Genomic DNA, 22,098 nt, shown 5'->3' with positions numbered 1-22,098 from the left:
AAACACAAGTGAATTAAAAGCAAACATAAAATCCCACACGTCTTTAATACATTGCATCAAAGAGTAAAAAACACTTTTTAAAGACTGTTACATTACTAACTTGGCTTAAATTATACTGTGGCTGTAACAGCCATGCAGTAGTACAAAGCATCCCCTTTTGCTTTGAAAAACAGGCTTAAACATACACATGCTGTCTACAGTCTTCCCAGCAATAGTTGCAGGTTCAAATGCAATCCTGAGATCATAACATTAGAAAGATCTTTCAAAAATCCCTTCTGAATGCAAACATGCACAACACTCATCCAACTGTAAAACATTGTTCACATGAAGTGTGAAAGGGCTCATAGCAAACTCCTTAACAACCAGCATGAATAATCATCAGCTGTTTGTTGATGAATTTCTAAGCAACAACAATAAATCAGTGTTCCTTAAAGAATAACAAAAAAACAGTATCAAGCCACAAGAGGAGAAGTGGGAGTGGTTGGAGATGAAAGGAGTGTTATGGAGGGAGGGATAAAGGGTGTGGTGGTGTATAAAACATCTTTTGCTTCCTTTTCCATCACTACAGCCACTGACTTTCACTCTCCAATCTTCTTAAATCTCTGCAAATCGGCTTTGGTGAGTAGAAAATTCTTCTTAGGAAATTATTTACTTTGATGTAATTTCCGTGAGTTTTATTTGTATGAAATACAATTGCAGTTACCAAGTTACCAGCTTTGTGTGCATTTTGTGTTTTTGAGCTTTTCTTCACTTGCAAAAGACATTCCTCATTTTGCTCCGATGACAGTTAGTCAACTAACTTTCGCCTGGAATGTCCTTTTACTGATGCATTGTACATTCAGAAGTTAGCATCAAGCTTTCAATCTTGCTTAAAATTCAAACCAAATTATACATCGGAACAGTAATATGGTATTTGTTATGTGCTAGACTCCTCCACAATTCCCATCTGTTTACAAACCCTCTGCTGCCACAATTTCCTCAGCTTACCACACCCCAGAGAGGGAGCAGCACCACGTGAGTCAGAATGTAACTAGAACGGATTCTCTTGGGTTCATAGAGTCAGTGGAAAAAAACACTTTTCACACATACAGCGTTAAGAGAATAGACATCATACATCACTACAGGGACTTTTTTTTGCTTCTTTACCTAGTTCAATTGAGTTACCTGGAGAGATTAAGCTGTTGCCTTAACAATGTATTACTCAGCAGAGACCGTGCGTTAGCGGCTGGTGACAAAATAAGAGTGGCGTTGCCCCAGTCGAAACCTAGGGTTTATTTTTATCCAGCTCGACGGAAAACCCAGAGAAAAACACTGGCAGAGACAAAAGCAATGATGTTAGCCACTGCCTGCTGCTCAAGAGCTCTTAATAAATAAAATTAAAATGCATTCTTTTGATTTGTCTATGTAATTACACTATATATCAATGAATTAGCCACTTAAACTGTGGCAGGAGTAAAAAACTATTGGCCAACACTGGAACAATAGTGAAGATTTGGATGTCAGATTGTAAGGAACATGCCTTTTCCCTTTCCTTCCCCTGCAACCATTCTGTCAAATTGTGGATAAAAAAACTTTAACATTCCAAATTTGACCACAATGACACACTATCCGTTATAGTGCATGTCAGTGAAAGTTAACAGATTTTGCCTCTAGATGGAGTCATAGCAGCACTAAATGAGAGCATCATCCTTAAGCAACTTCTTCAGTTAGCCATCTGAAGATATAGAAGGAAAATACGGGGCCAATCTGACCTGAACTTGCCACCCTGACCATACCATGCCAACACAGGGACATGAGGAAAAATTCCATGTTCCATATTTAATTTTCTTCTTTCTGTCCCTTTGAACCAGCTATCATCATGTCTGATGTCCAGAAGGCTATGGCCCTCCTCATTGACTCCTTCAGCAAATATGCTGGCAAGGAAGGTGACAATCAGACCCTGAGTAAGGCAGAGCTGAAAGAACTGCTTCAGAATGAACTTGGAGATCTGCTGGGGGTAAGTGACCTCTGACCTCTCTCTATCTCAGTCCTGCACAACCAACAGGATGCACACTGGCTTACTGTACATGTTTGCTGGGGTGCATTGTATGGAAAAGATGGTGAATGCTCTTAGTAGAATGTGTGCATCGTCACAGCCTGTAGTACTTTCCGGGCCATTCACATGCGTGACAATTCGTCAACACTTTTCTCACTTGCAGAAAGCCAATGACAAAGCGGCGGTGGACCGCATCTTCAAGAGCCTGGACGCAAACCAGGACAACAGTGTGGACTTCAACGAGTTTGTCAGCATGGTCAGCTGCCTCACTGTGATGTGTCACCAGTACTTCCACCAATCAGCCAAAAAATAGGGATCCAAGCACCACCTTGGGGCCAGCAAAGAGATAGAGATCTCATGACAGCTGTTCTGAAGAAGAAATAAATATTTACTACTATTTACTAAAAGACCTTGAAGTCACAAAACTATATATTGTAACGCACAATGAAATAAACGTCTTTCTTTGAAACACTTGACTTGTGCACTTCATATGTTACTGAATGGTCGGGGGGACAATATGTGTGACAATATTGGATAGTTGCACAGACGTGCAGCTCCATAGTCTAAGTAAGCTTATGATACTTGCCCAAAACACTTGAAGTGGTTACGTTTTGTTGACACTAAGCTTTCACACCTTAAAATCTTCCCGCTGGATTCATTTAAAAGAATATAAATCCAGGTTATGGCAGGAAAGATGTCACCACAGAGATTGAGCACACATTTAAAGCAAGACTAAAGTATGTGAAAAGAAATAACACATTCTTCCTCTTACACATGAAGTGTTAAATTCATAAGCAATAACACTCAATTCTATACATTATGACTCTTCTCTACTTGTGCAACTAATATGTTACATACAATCTCAAACAATACTACACAGGTGGGGTTAATTCATTAAACACACTTTTTTTTTTTGTTGCAAAATGAGTTTATGTATGCCAAACATACAAATAAAAAAAAGATATGTGATGTGATAGAGCCATCACAATGGCTCAATGGTTAGAACTTTCAGCTCACAGGTCCTGGGTTTAAATCTGATCTGGCAGGCTGGAGCTTTTCCATACTGTATGGAGCTCTGCATGTTTCCTGTGTGTGGCTTTCCTGTGAATGCCTCAGTTCCCCTGCACACTCGAAAGACGTGCAGCCAGGTTAAATGAACTGAATTGCCTTTAGGTGTGACTGTGAATGCAGTTGTCTGTGAAAGACTGCCCCGAGAGACCTCTCACTGGCCAGTCTCTCACTTGCATGTCAGAATAGGCTGCCTTGATGAGAGGATATAGAAAGTAGATAAAGTGGATGAATAGCATAGTTAAACTTCCCAACTACATGCGGATTACCAGTAAGTTCTGTGGTTATATGTTTTAAAGTAAAATGAATAAGACCTTTGAATTGAGTATTTTCCATGGTGGCATTGGTACTATTAGCCTTTTTAAAAAGATGTTTGATTACTGATTTAAATGAGTTTCTTTTACTGTACACTTTTGTACTTTCCGCTTCTTTAATCAACATACATTTTTAGACTTTAGTCCATGATCAATATTGGTGATGTGTGGCACTAAAGCAGGGAGAAGCTTTAGCAACAATATTATTTTAACACCATGCATTTTTTTTTTTTAATTAGTACTCATGTAACTTAAGGGGTGACAACCTGCAGCTCGTGACTTCACAGCTTACTTCTCCCTCTATGTTCTAAAATTAGTAATCAGCATCTCTATTGCACATGATGGCCTGTTCCTGATGGATTATGCAAGGTAATATGAAACACAGCACAGTATATCTGTGTTTGGCATCAGTATTTAAACTGTATCAGAAGGCAGCAAATCAGTCAGTGAGAAATTAAATATTCGAGAGAGGGGGACAGAGGGAGAGGGGGGACAGGAAATCTAAAGCAACTTGAAAAGAGCCACCTCCACTATAAAAAAATGTAATATGATGAATTCCTACTCTTCTTTAGGTGAAAACCCCCAGTGACCCTGGATAAGTGTTAGAAAGAAACTAAAAGCTTGCTTTAAAGGTAATGGGCGTGTTTCTGTATTGTTTCAAAGTACTTTAGACAGCCCCCAGACAGATGGATCATTATTAATTTTTTTTCAGATAGGCTACATTTTTAATTAAAAACTATAACAATATTATGCATGTCCTTTTAAAATCAGATTATGTTCAAATAAATATCTATAAAACTACATTTTATATGATCTCTTACTTTCACTGAGAGATAAATGGTAATGTAAGCTTCAAGATAAAAATGTGCCCAATAGAAAAAAGGAAAGCCAAATTTATCAGGATCTTCTTTGTGAAGTTTTGTTTACAAATTTGAGAATGGTTAGACATGGGAAAAATATAACGTACATGTGACCCACATGTACGTTATATTTTAGGCGCATTCAGGTATATGCTCGGAAATGAGAAAACAGATAGGTTGGCAAACAAGGCAGTCAACAAAGGAATTGTTGGAGTCAATATTAAATTATCAAAATCAGTGGGAGGAAAAGGCATAGTGTGGAGAAAAGTAACTCAACAATGGCAACAGCTTGGGGATAACACAATAAAAGGGAGACATTTACATTCAATCCAAAAAGGAGAAGGCCTATGTATGTTATAAGGGGAACACATGTATGTTTTAGGGGAACAAAAACAGAAAGAGCAAGTAACAGTAAGCAGGCTGAGAATTGGACACAGCAACCTTAACGGCACACATCACATTGTAGGGATCATTGTGAGGTAGGCTACCAGAAACGGTAGAGCATGCTTGCAGGAAAGATCAGAGAAAAGGGACATGTGTGAAGAAAGGAAACGATTTGGGATAACAGGAGCAGGAGAAGCATAGCCTACTGGATTTTGGGCAAGGCAGAAGATGCTGGTCAGCTTCCTAATGAGAAAAGGGACTGATGAGGAAAATCTGACATACTGGACACTGAAGGAGTTAACTAACTCCAGAAGATGGCAGTAGTGCAACATTAAGGATGCAAGCTGCCCTTAAAACACAAAGAAGAAGAACAGAAGCCTCCGGGAGGTCACGTTGTCAGGCCGTTGTCTCGTGACGCTACAGAGGGGCGGGTTTGGTTATCAACAACATAGTCTGTCTGTGGAGCTAACGTTACAGAGGGACAGAGCTCGAGTGTTGTTTTGAATTGACGATAAGACACCGACTGAAAGGGGGTCTAGGGCCTGTGGATAAGATGGCGGATGTAGGAGACGATGAAACTCGGTCGACTCTCCCTTCGGCATCCCGTAACGGCCCGGTTGTCGGTTCGTCTGCGGGCACCGCGGGCCAGAACGCAGCTAGCATAATGGTAACGTCAGGTCCGCGGACGGTGAGAATCGTCAAGTCGGAGTCTGGCTACGGTTTCAACGTTCGCGGTCAAGTTAGCGAAGGAGGACAGCTTCGGAGCATCAACGGGGAACTGTACGCTCCTCTTCAGCATGTCAGCGCTGTTTTGCCCGGAGGTGCGGCAGACCGAGCTGGGATAGCAAAGGGTGACAGGATCCTGGAGGTGTAAGTCAGCTTCTATCCGTTCAGTATAGCCAGGTAGTTAGCAAGTAGGCTAGCTACCCTTAGCCCGTGTTCATCCAATTCTATGCATGTGTTAACATTGGCTATTTTCAAGGTGTAATGCTACGTGACCTGTCTGTTATGACAACAAATGTAGCTAACTGTTAGCCTTTTACATAGCTAACTAGTTTTTTCTTTCCAGTTTACGGGTTAATACGTATAATGAAACATTTAGAGATAGCTAGCTAGCTAATGTTAGCTACACCAAGCTCACGCTAGTGAGTTAAGTAGAAAGCTAACCACCTTACATAAATTGGACAACAGGCTGTGCATGTTGATTAGCTTTAGCTAGCGTCTTGTTTAGCTAGCCCAGTGCGCAGTGACTGCTTCAGCATGGCTGGGAGGACAACATTAAATGACAGCCTTGTTGACATTGTATTGTCATATGCATAGGGATGTGTATGTTATGCCCGAAGACAGTGGATAGCAGTGTTGTCATCATATTTTGTGTGTGTGTGTGTGTGTGTGTGTGTGTGTGTGTGTGTGTGTGCGCCAGCGTCTTGTCTTGCTTGTCAGACTATCCTTCACAGGCATGTTGTTTACATGGGGAAGTTTTAGGTGCTTTCCACGAAATAAAATATTAATATAAAGAAATACCATTTTATTTCTATGGTGTTATCTTTTGTTTTGCCCGTTATCCCTATCAGTGTACTGGATTGGCTTTGATATGCATGCCTTAATCCTGGAGACACCTTGCAGTGTTTTTTGTTTGGTCAAACACTTTCTGTTTGATTGCCAGGAAAGGTCAGGCAAATTAACTGTCTTTAACTAGAGGAACATTTTCATGAAAATAACTTATTTGTTAAAATTCTCTTTTATCAGGTATATAACCAATACTTATAATAACCTGAAGAGAAAGCATCTCCCCACAAAGCCTTTTTCAGTTCATATTTGCAGACAGTTATATTTCTAAGAATGTCAGTCTCCATGACTAAACTATTGATTCTCCCACCATCAATTCTTGGCCCTAGCAAAGGGCAAATGCTGGAAATCGTAAAAGGAACGACTTTAAATGTTAATAGTAAATAATGATGTACTGTCCTACAGATAGGCTATGTGTTTCTTAGAAGTCATTTTTTATGTGTGGCCTAGCATAAGTTTTAACATCAGGATATGAGCAGTGAAAACGTGTTCATGTATTACTGTGACTTGACTATAGGTTAAAATTAGAAAAAGGGAGAAGAGAAACAGAAAACAAGGAACACTGGTCTACTTCTACTTGCTGAGGCATCAAAAACAATTCACCCAACCTGTGTTTTCTCCATTTTAATTGTAATTCTTGTCATATGACAGGACCAGAACTTATCATGTGACTTATTAACCAGTTTGAGCATTTTGCAAAAACTCAAAAGAATCCTCCACTTAAGTATGTCATATGTCAGCATTTTACTAGTCTTATGAACAAGGATAGGGAACAATGCTGCTTTACTGGTGATAATAACCAGCTAACTTGTTATTTCATGACTCTACTACCTACTGCCTGACTATAGTTTGTGTTTTTAATAGTCACCTTTTAGAAAGAAATTAAATGGGAAAAACTTGCTGTACTCTTGTATATGTACAGGAGAAAATGTGATATTTTATAACGTGGCCTTGGTGACAGGCTATTAGTGGATTAATGTCTTATTAATGAACTATTATCAGTTTTGAGTAGGGGTGGACGATTCAGAAAATGTTACGATTCGATATCGATTTTTAGGCTCAAGATTCGATTCAAAATCGATTTTCGGATTAAAAAAAAGATTCACAGTATGTAAATGTAGTTACTTTTCCCATGTGATTGCAGTAGACTTACATTTTAAAAGAAAAGAAACACAAATTAAATGTAGTTTGATATTACTATGTCTTCATACAAAAATAAAAACTTTTGCAACTAAAAACTGCAGAGTGCCGAGCTTTGGCCAGCTTTCAAATACATTTAATTCAAGTATCAAATAAAACTGTTAAATAAAAGGAGCTTTTTGGTCAGAGTTTGGTGGGAGTTTAGAGCATTGAAAGAGAGCGTTGGTGGCATGTTAGGTGCTTTAGTTTGTTGTTCGTCCACGTCTTTAATGTTAATCTCTGGGTGGTGGCGTACCATGTGAGTTCTCAAGTTTGTGGTGTTTCCAAAAATCTTTTGCTTTGCAAAGCCTGCATATAGCATGATTCCTATCAAGTTCTGTCTTCCCCTCGAGGTTATAAAAGCCGAAATGTGCCCAAACTCTCGCCTTCAATGAGGATGGAGCAGGTTGAATAATTCTTTCTGTGAGGTTTGCCATTGTTTGCGCCGACTAAACTACTTCCGCTGCACTCGTTCTTTTTTTGATTATAACAAGAGTGTTCAGGCGTCGGTGTGAATTTGACGCAGCGCCATCTATGGGAATGGCGAGCTAAACTCATTTCAGGACAATAGTATACACTGCATTACAAAACGACAACAAATTAATCAATTTTTGGAATTCTATGAATCGATAGAGCTTGAATCGCGATACGAATGAATTTTTTGCACACCCATAGTTTTGATTATTGTTTTTCACTATTGAGATTCTCATATTTTTGAAAAAAGTTATTGATTGATAAAATAATTAAATCTTTCATTCTGGGAAAATACTCAATCTCACAATTTCAGCCAACAAAATGTGAAGAGCTGCTTGCTTTTAGCTATTTGCTCTAGTTCATACTAATATTTAGTTTTAGCTTTTTACTGTTTGTCAGACATCACTTAGGCTATGGTAAATAAATTCAGAGTGCAATCTTTTATAGACTAAATATTTCATCAAAACATATTCGCTACACATTCACTTAGCCTAATTCACATATTTCCAACCCCCTTTGTTGCTGGTGATCAGCAACTGACACCTTTCTGGCAGGCGTTGCTTTGCTTCTGTTTTGTCTAATAAGAGTATGATGTGATAGTGTTGAGACCAAAACTTCTCCTTCTATCTTCATCTTTTTGGTCACCTCCAACCCCCCCTTTTGCTGTCCAGTTGAACAACTCAGAGGAATGCCATCATGTCCATCTCTATTCCCATCATAAAGCTTTCCATCTCCCATTGTTGACTTTATTTGTCACTACCCTCTCTTTATCTGTTTGACTTATTCCCGCTTTGATCCATGATGCCATACAGATATACATTCATAAGCAATAGACATGGCATAAAGTGGACAGACCAAGCTTGCACTCTTTCTTGCTCCTTCCTCTCCTGTGTCTGTCCCGCTGTTTCTCATAGGAAGATTAGCAGAGACACCTGATGCTGGTGCCATCTGGCCTCAGCAAAACCAAGATGGGAGTTGTCTTACGGCACCAAATGAAAGGGAGACATTAGAGCTGACCTGGTTACTTAGCACTCCCAACGTTTTGTATATCAATGGAGGACAACATACGCTGACATTACCACACACCATAATAGTAAAAATGAAAGAGATGAGCATTTGCAGCATTAATAGAATATTATATAATTATGCCATCCAGATCTGAGATGAGTGTGTCGTTGTTATTATTATAGTTAGTTATTTTGTGACATGACCAAACCACATAAAATACATTTTCTTTACCCGAGGAATTATAAAATTCAGTGTTTACGCTATTAGTTGTATTCATTCAGTCACAGCCGTTTGACAACTGCCTCAGCTATTTCTGGCCTCCTACCTTTCATAAAAATGATAACTTGATGGGTTTTAAATGTGGGGAAAAGAGAGCACCAGTATTGGATTGGTATCTGACATTGATAGATGCTCTAATTTGAGGTATTGGAATTGGTATCAGGAGAGAAATAGTTGGATCCGGGCATCCCTAATTATTATTTTCATCAGAGATGCATTTTTAAATATTTTAAAAAGCTGCATCAGTATACAACTTTAGCTACACTAAATCTTACACTAATCTCACACCATAGCACCACGGTAAAGGTCTAGTCAAGCCCTGCTCTGGTTGTTGTGTGAAGAGTGTTGAATTATCTGCCATGTTGAAACATAAATTGATTATGAGGGGAATAAACGGTAGGAAAGCAAAGAGTTTGTAAAACTATTTGCTGACTTTCTTTCTGTCTCTCCCTCCCTTCTTCCTCCACACTTTTTTCCTGCTCTGACTTTCCCTCCAGTAATGGGGTGAGTGTGGAAGGTGCCACCCATAAGCAGGTGGTGGACCTGATTCGTGCAGGGGAGAAGGAGCTGGTTCTGGCTGTGCTGTCTGTTCCAGCTCAGGAGGCTGATGGATTGGAAGGAGGAGAAGATGTCCAACCCAACTATGACTACAGTGACAAACAAGCAGTGCCCATTTCCATTCCCACATACAAACATGTAGAGCAGCACTCCGAGAGGTTTGTGGTGAGTACTGATTCGACACATTACCTTACCCCTTCTTTTCCAAAACAGGCTCTTGTGGCTGCCCCTTTTTTCCTATGGCAGTGTTGAAAAAAACTTGTAATTCTTGATTGTAAACATCCATTTCTTCTACTCTAATGCACTTCTGTCTGTCTGTCCTGTCTTTGTCTCAATGATCATAGGTGTACAACGTGTACATGTCCGGTAGACAGCTGTGCTCAAAGCGCTACCGGGAGTTTGCCATCCTGCACCAGAACCTAAAGAGGGAGTTTTCCAACTTCAACTTCCCAAAGCTTCCTGGTAAATGGCCCTTCTCCCTGTCTGAACAGCAGCTGGATGCTCGCCGTAGAGGACTGGAGGAATATCTTGAGCGAGGTAGGCTGATATGGAAAGGTCACTGGCGTATAAACCCAATTGTGTGTTGATTTCTAACATGGGCAACGACAAGATGTTTTTCTGTTACCAATCCACATGCTGTTCGAGAAGAATTACAGTTCCATTTTTAAAGCCTGACGTTTAAGTACGAAAAGCTATTCAGACCCATTCAAATCCACAATAGCCATACAAAGGAAAAGAAGAAATGATTTAACGTGTACATGCAGAAATCATGTAGTTAGGATTGAAATTAGGCCAAACTCTGGCTGTGATCGATTTTCCACCATACATGGAAATACTGTAAATCTGAGCAAAGGATACAGACAAAGTGACATTTAGCTGTCCTTTTGTTTATTTGATTTACTTTGACCTCCCCCTCTTTCTCTCCATCTGCCTCTCTATTTGTCTCTAGTTTGCTCTGTGCGGGTGATTGGGGAAAGTGACATCGTGCAGGAGTTTCTCTCTGAATCAGATGAGGTATGCATCTCATTTATATTTTAATATGAACTGTACTAGATTTGGATGTAGATATTTCTATGTGAATTTTGATTCTGAGCTTTGAAAAATTGTAGCTCTGAGTTTGAGCTTTGAGTCTATTTCAAAAATGTCACAGATGTACAACTTTTGTCTTGTAAGCCAGGGAATCTGCAGAGCACCATAGTACGTTGTTTATTAACCCTCTGAGGTCTAAGGGCATTTTCACACATCTTCTTAAATTTACCTTTTTTAGGGTATTTGCACATAACTGATCCCCATGTGTTTCATATGAAAATGTTCAGAACAAACTCAGCTTTCTGTATAGTGATGCACAAATCTGTCCCAGAGCAATGTGTAAAGAGACAATTTGGCGCTAAAGCTGAAATGTCGACATTCGCTTTTTGAAATTCCCTCAAATCCCTTTTGAAAAGAAACCTTAACTAATGATGTGTTGTACAAATTGTTTCCGTGCTTGAAATGAGTTTACCAAAGTCTTTAGGTCATATATTATTAAAATAGTAAATAAATGTCTGAAATGAAATTTTGTAATATCACTTTTTGAGTAGGAATTTTGTCAAAACATCGTTTGGATGCACCGGTGCGTCTTTCTTCCTCAGAGGGTTAAACTATGCTTTCCGAAATTCAGTTTTTCATTTGAGCTTTTAGATTATAGGGTTAAGGATGTATGTATCTGATATTCTGTATCTGATTTTGAACCTATTCAAGAGGATTGTTGGGGATTTAAAACTTGTTATGAATATATCTATTCAACCTCCTTTAATGCGTAACTCTCGCCAAAATGCAACCTAGGGTCTTTTTGTGAATGTACCAGAGTCAAACTTTTGTTTAAAAGCATATTTAGGACGGAAGCGCCACTTTTAAGATTTACCGTATTCTCGTTTTCGGTCAAATGGCCTTTTGAATGGGAGAGCTAGGGGCTACTATGATAGCATCAAAATCACTATTTTTAAAACACTAAGAAGGCTTGACACAACATGAAACTTTGCTCGAAGTCTCACCACCAGGGTCTCTACGCCTTAACGAAAGCATTGAGAACATTGTTTGTGTACCCAGAGTTTACTAAAAAAAAGTTTTGAACAACTCACTTTAGCAGTTGTTGTTTCCGCTCGCAGCCATCTTGCCAGTCAAAAAGAGTCCTAATTATGCTTTTAAACGAAAGTTTGACTCGGGTATATTCACAAAAAGAGTTACGCTTTAAAAAAGTTGGCTATTTCCTGTAAACAAGCATCAGCGGTGGACTTTCATTGCTTTAAAGTAGCTGGCTGCCCATCATGTCTGCTAGCATGGTGTTGAAACATGAGAGCCAAAACAATTAAACAGTTACTGTAATTGCATTGTCTTTCTAGTGTTTTGAGGAATGAAAGCATCAGAGACAAAAGCGATAATACTAAATTAATCCAGCACTTAAAGAAACACAAATAGGAGGATTAGGACTTCAAACACATTAATTCTGGTTTAGTCATATCTTGTTTGTTGTTTTTTTTTTTTAAATCCACAAGTATTTACCAGTAATTCAGAACAAACCCATGCAAGCACACTCATACAAGCAGGTGCACACCCTTGTTAATCCACACACGTTGCTTTGCTGTGCAGAACTACAATGGAGTGACAGATGTAGAACTGCGGATAGCCCTGCCAGACAAGACCACCATCTCTGTCAGAGTCCGCAAGAACAGCACCACAGACCAGGTGTACCAGGTAAGACAGGATCTGCTGGGATGATGCTGTCATAAACTTATATTGTAAATTGTATTGCCCCATTGTTTGGACATCTGAATTGGACTTTGCATGCAGTTCTTAGCTAAAATAATGACACTGAGGATTACAAAATCAAATGATGTCTACTGGTAAATGCATGATATTCTATTAGTGTAGAACGGACGTTTATATGGAAAGAAAAATAACTAACGCAGACACTTTAAAAAAATAAACTTTCCTTGGGCGATAGAAATGTTCAAACATGTTTTTCTGAAATAACTGACTCTGCATTGCTCTTCCTGTAGGCATTAGTGATAAAGGTTGGAATGGACAGTATTATGGCAAGCTACTTTGCCCTTTTTGAAGTCATCAACCACTCGTTCGGTAAGAACTGTATGTATATTTGATGTTCATGAGTGTTTTACAGGAAACTTCGCAGAGCGTTTTTACATATTCTTATCGCATTTCATTTAAAAGCCCTCTCTGGGTGACTTCATCTCATGATGACCATTTTTCTAAATAAAGACCTGTATCATCCCACTGGTGAGTTTAGTTATTTGGGCCTAGGGTATGTACAGTACATTTTTGGACAGCAAGAGCAGGTTATTTTTGGTACAGGTTAAAATAAATTATTTTCTAATGGCTAAACAGACACCAAACGCCCCCCTTTTTTCATCCCTCTCCTTGTTTCTATTATTTGTTGCAGTGCGGAAGCTGGCGCCTAATGAGTTTCCACACAAGCTTTATGTGCAGAATTACACCTCGGCAGTGCCGGGGACCTGCTTGGCGCTCCGCAAATGGTTGTTCAGCTTCCAGGAGGAGGAGTTGCTAAGAGACAACCCGCTGGCCCTGCATTACTGCTTTCACCAGGTGATAATAATTGAATCCCACTTTGCATTGAGTTAAGGGAACTCAGCACAAAATTTGTTTTTTGTTTATATAGTCCTTTCTGGGTTGAAACATGTTGGAGGTTTCAGCATTTTTGGTCATGGAGAATGTCAGCCATAATGGGGAAAACTAACTATATTACTGTACTCTTTTACTCTTAACTGCTTATATTTGTCTCTAGGGCTGGGTATCGTAACGTTCAAAAATGTCTTAGTGATTTCGATAACCGTTCCTGAACGGTCATTTTTTCGATACCAATTTCATAAAAATCATTACAGCATTACACATTACGGCACACATCTTTTATTTATTTTTCAGCTCCTACTACATGAGCCCCGTCTCTGTGCGTAGCATTGTTTTTTTACTGCGTGTCTCTACGACGTGTAACGTTAGACAGCCAATCACAAGCATTATTTGATCTGATGATATTTACTCCTCAGGTATTGAAATTTGGTATTGAATGACGAGACATTTTTTGATACTCGATACTAAGGAGGCAATTCGGTCGGTGACGAAAAAGTATTGAATTGGGTACCCACCCCTACTGGTCTCAGAATCTTCCAGTTTGGCTAGATATTTGGCTTTTCACATACAGGTTCACTCATCCAGAGTCAATGCATACTTATTTTATCCAGCTTTACTAGTCATTAAACACAATATGATTATATAGCATCTTATGACTGCCAATGTAGACACTAAACATGCTTTGACATTATAACAAGCAAAGTATGGCCTAGTGGAAGCTGCTGGAATATATACAAAATGTCAAGCTACCACCAATCAGGAAGTCCTATAAATGACATCCTGAGAAACAAATATGTCTAGCCTCTGAAATGCCACCACTTATGTACTTAATCAGGAAACCAGATAACCATGATAATCTACAAGAAATTAAAACTTTCCCACAATTTCTGAAGAATAAAGTGTGAACAAACATTCCTCCACTAAAAATAATCCTAGCAACAGCAGCAGCAGCCTACAGGCTGTCCGCTGACCAACAAAGGTCACTTTCTGAAGCATGTGAGGTTCAGCAGTGACCCATTACAGCATTTTCTACTAGTAAAGTCAGCAAAAACATTTGCTATAAAGCTCTGTAAAGCCAAGGGGAGCTGCAGATTCAGAGGATAATTATCTGTAGGTGCATCACTATGAGCGACGCCTTTTTACAATGTAATTTGATACATTGTTATTATAGAAATATTGATTAAAGCATCTTTATTAAAATGTACACAAGACGTTTTTGCTGTCATTGGTTGAACTTGGTTACTTGAGGCAGAATATCGTCTTGCTAAATGTTTTTTATGGATAATCCTTTTTGTGTAGTGACCTCAAATAATAAATGGTGTTGTATGTCTTCCTACCCCCTAAACCCCTCTATCCATCCCTGTCTGTCTAGGCGTTGGAAGATGTGAAGAAGGGATTCATAAAAACAGAGGACAAATCCTACCAGCTGCAGAAGCTGGCAGAGCAGCGCAAGATGGCCACGGTCAGTCCTACAGACCACTCTTTGTTCAGGGAGGGGATTGGGATGACTACACTTTTTGCCTGCTGACCAGAGCCATCACCAAAACGTTACCAAATAGAAATGGAAAGAAAAGTCAAAAAACCTTTCACACAGAATACAGTCCTCTGTGGTATAAACAGAGGTAAAGCTATTAGTTAATATTGATGTTTGTTAAATATTAACTGAAAGTGGCACATGTGAGGGCTTCTGTGTGTAAATTTAAACTACTTTCACAGCTATCTAGCCACCCAGCACAACATTTCCAAATAATAAGCAGAATTTGATATCAGAAATGGTCATGAAAACAAGAACATTTGCCTCATCAGGAACTAAAAATAACCAGGCGGAGAAACTAAAATATTTGGTTAGTGTACACCCTTACTTGTATCTTGTAAAAAGTCTGTATTTGCATAAAAGAGACACAGGGGGTGCCCGGATGGCTCAGTTGGTAGAGCAGGCGCCCATATATAGAGGTTTACTCCTCGACGCAGCGGGCTCGGGTTCGACTCCGACCTGCGGCCCTTTGCTGCATGTCATTCCCCTTCTCTCTCCCCTTTCATGTCTTCAGCCCTCCTGTCAAATAAAGGCCTAAAATGCCCAAAAAATAATCTTCAAAAAAAAGAAAAGAGACACAGGAATGTGAATGGAGCAGTATTGCAAACTAGAAAAGAGTAGTCCAAATTCAGACTCAAACTGAACATTACTGCATTCATTGTTCTGTTACAAACTGAAAAGTTATACTTGTACGTTAAGCCAGTTTTCACAGCTTAGCGTTGGCTTTTTGTAAACTGTGCGCTCTCCTACCTCAGAATCTGTCCACTCACTGTTCCATCAGTCTAAATGCATTAACAAGAAACAATTCTTAAAGTAGCAGTATCACATCATGAAACAAATTTCTCATAAACTGAAATACTCGTAGTACCAATATGCCATTATTGGTACAGTAATGTAGTTGGGGAACTCTGGTCATAGCCCAAACTGCTTGTTAACTGGGGTTTTAGAGTAATTGCACTAAGGAAAGAAATGTAAACCTAATCTTATTTAGATTGCCGTAACATGCTTACTTACAGTATAAGACAAGTGACTGATGTGTGTGCTCTATAATACTCTTAGTACCTGAGTCTGTTGCGGACATGTGAAGGCTACAATGAGGTGGCGTTCCCCCACTGCTCCTGTGACTCCAGGAGGAAGGGACATGTCATCACAGCTATCAGCATCCATCACTTCAAGCTGCATGCTTGTACTGAGGACGGAACACTGGAGGTGAGTGTTTGTCTTTGCTAGTTTGATATAGGAAAGCAACTTTTTAATGCAACGTAGTTGTTTTTGTTAATTTAGTGAAAATATGTATTGTCTTACATTATTGTATAAAACAATTTGGGCTTAAACTTATATAATACAATTCTGTATTGTCCTAAATAGATTCCCTAGATAGTAAATTGTGAATTAAACCAGTGTTACGCTAAATCATTTTTTATGCAAGGGGCTTACCTAGTGTTAACTCTGTCCTTCAGAACCAGGTGATAGCTTTTGAGTGGGCGGAGATGCAGCGCTGGGACACTGATGAGGAAGGGATGGCTTTCTGCTTTGAATACGCCAGAGGAGAGAAGAAACCTCGCTGGGTCAAGATCTTCACTCCATATGTGAGTGTGCACACACCGTCACTACTGTTTGACATGTTTTATATATTTATTAATATTATATAAGTTATATTTTTATATATATAAGTAGTAAAAAGCAAAAACCTGTCACTGTGACTTTGCTGGCTGATTGTGCTATGTTGGAAGGCTGACTCACAGTTCTGTTTGCTTTTTTCTCCCAGTTTAACTACATGCATGAGTGCTTTGAGCGGGTCTTTTGTGAGCTGAAGTGGAGGAAACAGGTAAGGACCACTCCTTTCCTCTTTCCTTGTGGGAAGAACATGACTCCATGCCAAGTTTAATATTCTAAATTTATCTTATTTAAAAAAAAAAAAAAATGTTTTTACAAATGAAAGACGACCCCTAAGATGTTTCCTTCAGACGTATTTTTAAAATTGTTAATTTTATATTTCTTGTGTATTGATTTATTTGCTGTCAGGTTGAGGAAGAGGCATCTGACAAAGACAACAAAAACTGCAGTAACAATGGTAAGCAGCTGAATTTATTTTCCTTAATGTCATTGCTAAAGCAAAGCACCAACACTGAAGAGTAGCTAGATTTGATCTAGGCTAATTCATAAAAAACTGTATACAGATGTGGTACTGAGTGGTACTTTGAATAACCGCACCCATCCAGCATGACGAATTATGCAAAAATTCCTGACAAAAACTAAAAGGGCAAGAGCAGGAAGAGGATTTCAACTATACTCTGTGTATTGAAGGCAAAATATATATGGGTTTACTAGTTTATAAGTAACTTTAGTTCAGTGACCATAAATCACACCCGGCCCTAAAAAGGTGCTTTCAGATTTGCTTGTTTTTTTATCTCTCTTGTGCAGCTTTTATTGCATTATAATGAACTGAAAAAAGTCAAGGGGAAGCTACAAAGCAGAGAAAAGACTGCATTTTATACACACTTTACCAGAGCTTCACAATGTACTTAACAAGGATGTACTTACTAATCAGATTACTGTGAGAACACTGATGTATTTGGGCATACAGTGAAAGAAAGTCTTCAGAACAGACACATGTATGAACATGTGACTCGCTATCAGAGCCATCTCCAAGAGAGCCACACATGAAAGGGACGTTGAAGCTATTTGTCCCATGTGACACAGCACAAGACCAGCAATACAAGTATGTGGACAAGCAACTGCAAGGCATGAGGATGAGCGAGCAATCTTTGGAGTTCAGATACAGATAATGAACAGCTGAGAGCTGAGGACTGAGGAGGGTGAGGACGTCCAGATATAAGATGAGGACTTCTGTATGTAGGATCATAATTATAAGCACAGTAGAAATTCAGGGAAGTTTCTTAGTGACACTGTTGCTGAGACACTGACCAATGTGTCTTGTGTTTTGGCAGTATTTTCATAAGTCGCATGGCATGCAATAAAAAGCCCTATCATTCCGACTCTGACTTCCCTGAACCGTCTCTCTGTGTTCCAGAGTATCTGCCTCCCCTGGAGACACAGCAGAAGGGATGGCGCCACCTAGGGGGGGAGATTGCAACTTCCTAAAATCATTTGTCATCACTCGAACTAGAACTGGTCCACTTGCATCACAGCCACCCCACAGAGCGCCCATCGACAAACACAAGACTGAGTGAAAGACTGGGGCCATCCATGCCCCGAAAACAAACTGGAAGTGACCAATTTGGGAAATTGGAATGGCCACACTTAATCGACCCCAGGAATACACACAGCAAGAAGAGCAATGAAGGAAAATAAACAAAAGCCAACTTTCATGTCATTTACTAGATCTCCATAGCGTGTCTGTTGTTGTCCTCCATGCATCCGCCCTGGTATGTGGGGCAGGACATGAGCAAATGTCTCGCCACTGGTTGAGATGTAGCACATACATATGGTGTGTGACTCGTCAGGGTCACCACAGCGCTGTGGCACCATTTGCACAAAGGGAGCAACTCGATAAACCGCCCCTTGATGAGGGAGCTGACATGTGGGACAGGATTGTCCAACTGGATCGGTTCGGTCCAAAGCCTTGAGCGTAGCCCTCCTTTGCTGGAAGGAGCTGAGATGGTGGAGATGAAAATAAAGGAGGGATACAGAAAAACGGGGGTTTCACTTCTTTAACAGTTAGTGATAAAGAAAGCTAAATCATGCTTTACACCGATGATGGACATTAACACAAAAATTATGTTTTCTATTTGTAAAGTAAGAAGTATTCTGTCTTTGTCAGAAAACATAGGCAACACAAATGTAACTAACTGAAAAAGGATGTGGGGGGGATGGTTCATAATTAAGTGTTTAACAATCTTACTTCTGATCAAATATAGATTAATATAAGAGCTATAATAATTGGTTTCTTGATCTAACACAACGAAACACTAACTGAATTGAATATAAATGGCTCTAAAATGTTTAACCTTTTTTTCTGGTCTAACCCACACTACTTTAGAACGATGTCTGTTGGCAGTCATTGATGTCAGTATGCGCAGTTATCCCACTCGCAAGTGATTTATTGTGATTTTGCAGAGCTTATAAGTTGAGGAAGAGGCGGTCTCATTCTCAGCTCTATGCAGGGATGATCTCTTGAACAAAAAGTTGATGGGCCAAATGTTTTTGAAATGGCACAGATACCAGATACCGACAGATTGTGAATATAAAGACCGTATAAAGTTTTGTCCATTGAGGTGCAGTTTTCTGAACGGGCAACAGAGAGCAGCAGAGTGTAAGACAGATTTAGTCATAGGATTTGAGCAGAAATAGAAATCTTCTAAGAGCTTCTTAAAGAGTGATCCCTCGGGCTCTGTAACTCATCCAAAAGTATCACTCCTCTGCAGTTTGTCCATTAACCACGTCTGTGTGTGTGTGTGTGTGTGTGTGTGTGTGTGTGTGTGTGTGTGCGGTTCCTACCGCGTGTGTGTGTGTGTGTGTCAGAGTAGATTGTGCATAAAGTTGTGACTGCAACCACAACCATCGGCACACATAGCAATGCAGGCAGAGGTCTGCCTCTTACTGCACCTAAATTGGGACAGTATTAGTTGTGTGTATATGCACATGACAGTTTTACAATTTACACAGATTTTTTGTGTTTTAGAGCAGCATTTCAGTTTTTTTCACACAAAGATAACATTTAATATTTTTGTCTCTGTGTTGATGTTCAGTTTAATTTGAACATTTCGTCTCACTTTCAGTGTGTAGAAAGCAGGTTTACATGCTGACAAGAAATTCTTTTGAATGGAGACGATGTGCGTACATGTACAGTGGTGCTCATAAGTTTATGAACCCATGCTAAAGTTGACTAAAAAGAGGAATAAAAAAAAATCATCTTTTGGAAATTGATCTTAATGCCTTATTAATTTAAAAAAAATGATTGGCAAACCTAGAGATTGGCATGGGGTACTTTCCATAAGATCATCTCTCAATTCAAATAAACCCAGCTATTAGGCTAACTGAAATCAAACCATGCCAATCTCCAGGTATGGTGAAGGGTATGTGATGATGTGGGGCTATTTTAATTCCAAAGGCCAAGGGAACTTTATCAGGATGCATAGTATCCTGGATCCATGAAATAACTGGCCTTTAAAAATACAAAACTGCCTGCCTCTATGGGTATTTAACATAGGGGTGTACTGACTTATGCCCCCTGTATTTTAAGGAAGAACATTTATTTCCGATACATTATTCATTCACAAAGAAAATTGGTGTCCTTTAAAGGTTGTATTTTTCCTCATTTAATTAAGGCATTAAGATCAATTTCCAAAAATGATTTTTTTTTTTTTATTCCTCTTTTTAGTCAACTTTAGCATGGGTTCATAAACTTATGAGCACCACTGTATTGATTTCTCTTGAATGCAATAGAGTTTTGTTTATGCCACTAATGGCAAGTAGTAGCAGTAGATTCTTTACTGACTCATTCTTGAGCTTCACTCGCTGTCTGACAGCGGCAAAAACCCGAAACTGAGAGTGATTTTTTTTTTTTTTATTCGACTGACTGACCGACTTTTAGAGCACAAGTTCAAGTTCCACTTTAGTTATTTTAGATATTTTTTCTTACAGTTGAGATTAGCTTTTGGTTCAATAAAATGTTTAATTCATGCCTAGGTTTAGTCATAATTTGATTTCAGTCAGTTACCTTGGAGCATTCTTGTTAATGTCTGCTGTACATGCTGTTTGTGTGCGCGTGTGTCCTCTATGTTTATCATTGACATTGCTGATAAGCTTTTAGGCTCTTATTGGACGTGTCTGATGAGCTGTCGGTTTGAGAGCCAGCAAATGAAGATGGGATTTTGTATCTGGATGACAGCAGAGACACCAGACCGATGGAGACAAATGGGAGGCGTCTCCTATTGTCTAGCTAACATTCACAGCCGCTCACATGCTTTTTCAGCATAGAACACACACACACACACACACACTCACACTCTCATACATTCCTGTCTCTCTGCTTCTCTGTTTATAGTTTGACAAAATGGTTAAGTGCAACATTTCAAAAATATTTAGTTATTTGTCCTCCAGTTGTTGCCTCTGTGGACAGGCCTCAGTTATAACTACCTAAAGCAATACATATGTGTGTTTTACACACACACACACACACACACACACACACACACACACACACACACACACACAACACATAGCTGGATTGTGAAAGAAACTGCAATGTACAGATTGCTGGATGGCCATTTTGACAGCCAGAGTAATAGCCAATTTAGAGATGGATGACCTAAGAATTGGAGCTGTTCAACCATGATGATGATTTTCTTTTCTTTATAAGATGTAGAGGGAGAGGCAGATAGAGGTGGTGGGACTGTGTGTGTTGGCATTTCTGTCCTCTGCTCATACTCTGCAGGTTGGTCTCCCGTTATCACAGGGGGATGCGGTTGCCGTGGCAGCACTACGTTGGCTCAACACGCTCAGTGCAGCCTCTGTTCCTTTTATTCCTGTCAGCCAACTGACTCACTCCTCCCAATAATGTATTCAAAGCAGTGTTTTTTGTGTTTGATGTTTGTTCTCTGTCCCTGTGGCTCATGCTGCTGTGAATAGGCTTTTAGAAAGCTGCTGTTTTTTTATATTTTTGTGTTTTGGTTTGTCTTGTGTGCGCCAGGTGCCATTTTTCTGCTCAGTCACAGCCAGGTGCACGTCAGTTGTCCTCCGTTTTTGCCATCAGTGAGATAAATGTCATTGTGACGATGTTTGGATGAAAGCAGCGAGATAACAGGAACGTTAAAAAGCACATCTTTGTATGGTGGGCCCGTGTTTGTTCGTCAGTGTACGCTGTGCTGTAGGCCACCTGTGTTTGTGTTTGAGATGCTGGACAACCTTGGCTTCTAATTGAATTGAGTATTTACAAAAAGATGATTGAATTCCACACAGGACTTAACAGATAAAAGAATGTTGGATGGTGCAGCAAACATGGTGGCAGTAGAATAGAAAATGCACTTGTCCATGTGTGGACCGAGCGTGATGCTCAGAAGGTTTGTGTTCATCACAAACGCCACTGAAATGCTTGTCTGAACGATGCTGTTGCTATGGTAGCATCAGTTTTCAGAATCTCGTGCCAAATTAGCGCTGATTTCCATCACATCATTCGGTGGCAGATATTCTGTAAGATGTTTTCTGTTAGTTCGAATTCTACGGCAT

General features: G+C 39.5%; 2 protein-coding genes across 2 annotated transcripts; both read left to right on the top strand.

The window, feature by feature from the left end:
- The first annotated feature begins 513 nt into the window (after positions 1–513).
- LOC144529387 (ictacalcin-like) lies at positions 514–2,506 on the top strand. The gene is made up of 3 exons (XM_078268449.1): positions 514–618; positions 1,851–1,996; positions 2,199–2,506. Exons 2-3 carry the CDS (start codon positions 1,859–1,861, stop codon positions 2,346–2,348), a joined length of 288 nt encoding a protein of 95 aa, XP_078124575.1. The 5' UTR covers positions 514–618; positions 1,851–1,858; the 3' UTR covers positions 2,349–2,506.
- Positions 2,507–5,065: 2,559 nt separating this feature from the next.
- On the top strand, positions 5,066–19,134 carry snx27a (sorting nexin 27a). Its single transcript, XM_078267014.1, has 13 exons — positions 5,066–5,531; positions 9,668–9,893; positions 10,073–10,265; positions 10,678–10,742; positions 12,357–12,461; positions 12,767–12,845; positions 13,168–13,331; positions 14,746–14,835; positions 15,967–16,116; positions 16,368–16,496; positions 16,676–16,735; positions 16,933–16,981; positions 17,942–19,134. Exons 1-13 carry the CDS (start codon positions 5,215–5,217, stop codon positions 18,010–18,012), a joined length of 1,698 nt encoding a protein of 565 aa, XP_078123140.1. The 5' UTR covers positions 5,066–5,214; the 3' UTR covers positions 18,013–19,134.
- Positions 19,135–22,098: the final 2,964 nt, after the last annotated feature.

This window comes from Sander vitreus, chromosome 14 (assembly GCF_031162955.1).
Source record: "Sander vitreus isolate 19-12246 chromosome 14, sanVit1, whole genome shotgun sequence".
Lineage (NCBI taxonomy): Eukaryota > Metazoa > Chordata > Actinopteri > Perciformes > Percidae > Sander > Sander vitreus.
Note: the sequence above shows the minus strand (reverse complement) of the source record. Positions and strands in the feature narration are given on the sequence as shown.

What these genes read in the sequence shown, in the direction of transcription:
- LOC144529387 (XM_078268449.1), top strand. Translation starts at nt 1,859, where the DNA reads ATGTCTGATGTCCAGAAGGCTATGGCCCTCCTCATTGACTCCTTCAGC. An exon ending in AACTTGGAGATCTGCTGGGG is followed by an intron (nt 1,997 to 2,198) that starts GTAAGTGACCTC and finishes TCTCACTTGCAG; the next exon opens with AAAGCCAATGACAAAGCGGC.
- snx27a (XM_078267014.1), top strand. Translation starts at nt 5,215, where the DNA reads ATGGCGGATGTAGGAGACGATGAAACTCGGTCGACTCTCCCTTCGGCA. An exon ending in TGCATTACTGCTTTCACCAG is followed by an intron (nt 13,332 to 14,745) that starts GTGATAATAATT and finishes CTGTCTGTCTAG; the next exon opens with GCGTTGGAAGATGTGAAGAA. An exon ending in AGCAGCGCAAGATGGCCACG is followed by an intron (nt 14,836 to 15,966) that starts GTCAGTCCTACA and finishes TAATACTCTTAG; the next exon opens with TACCTGAGTCTGTTGCGGAC.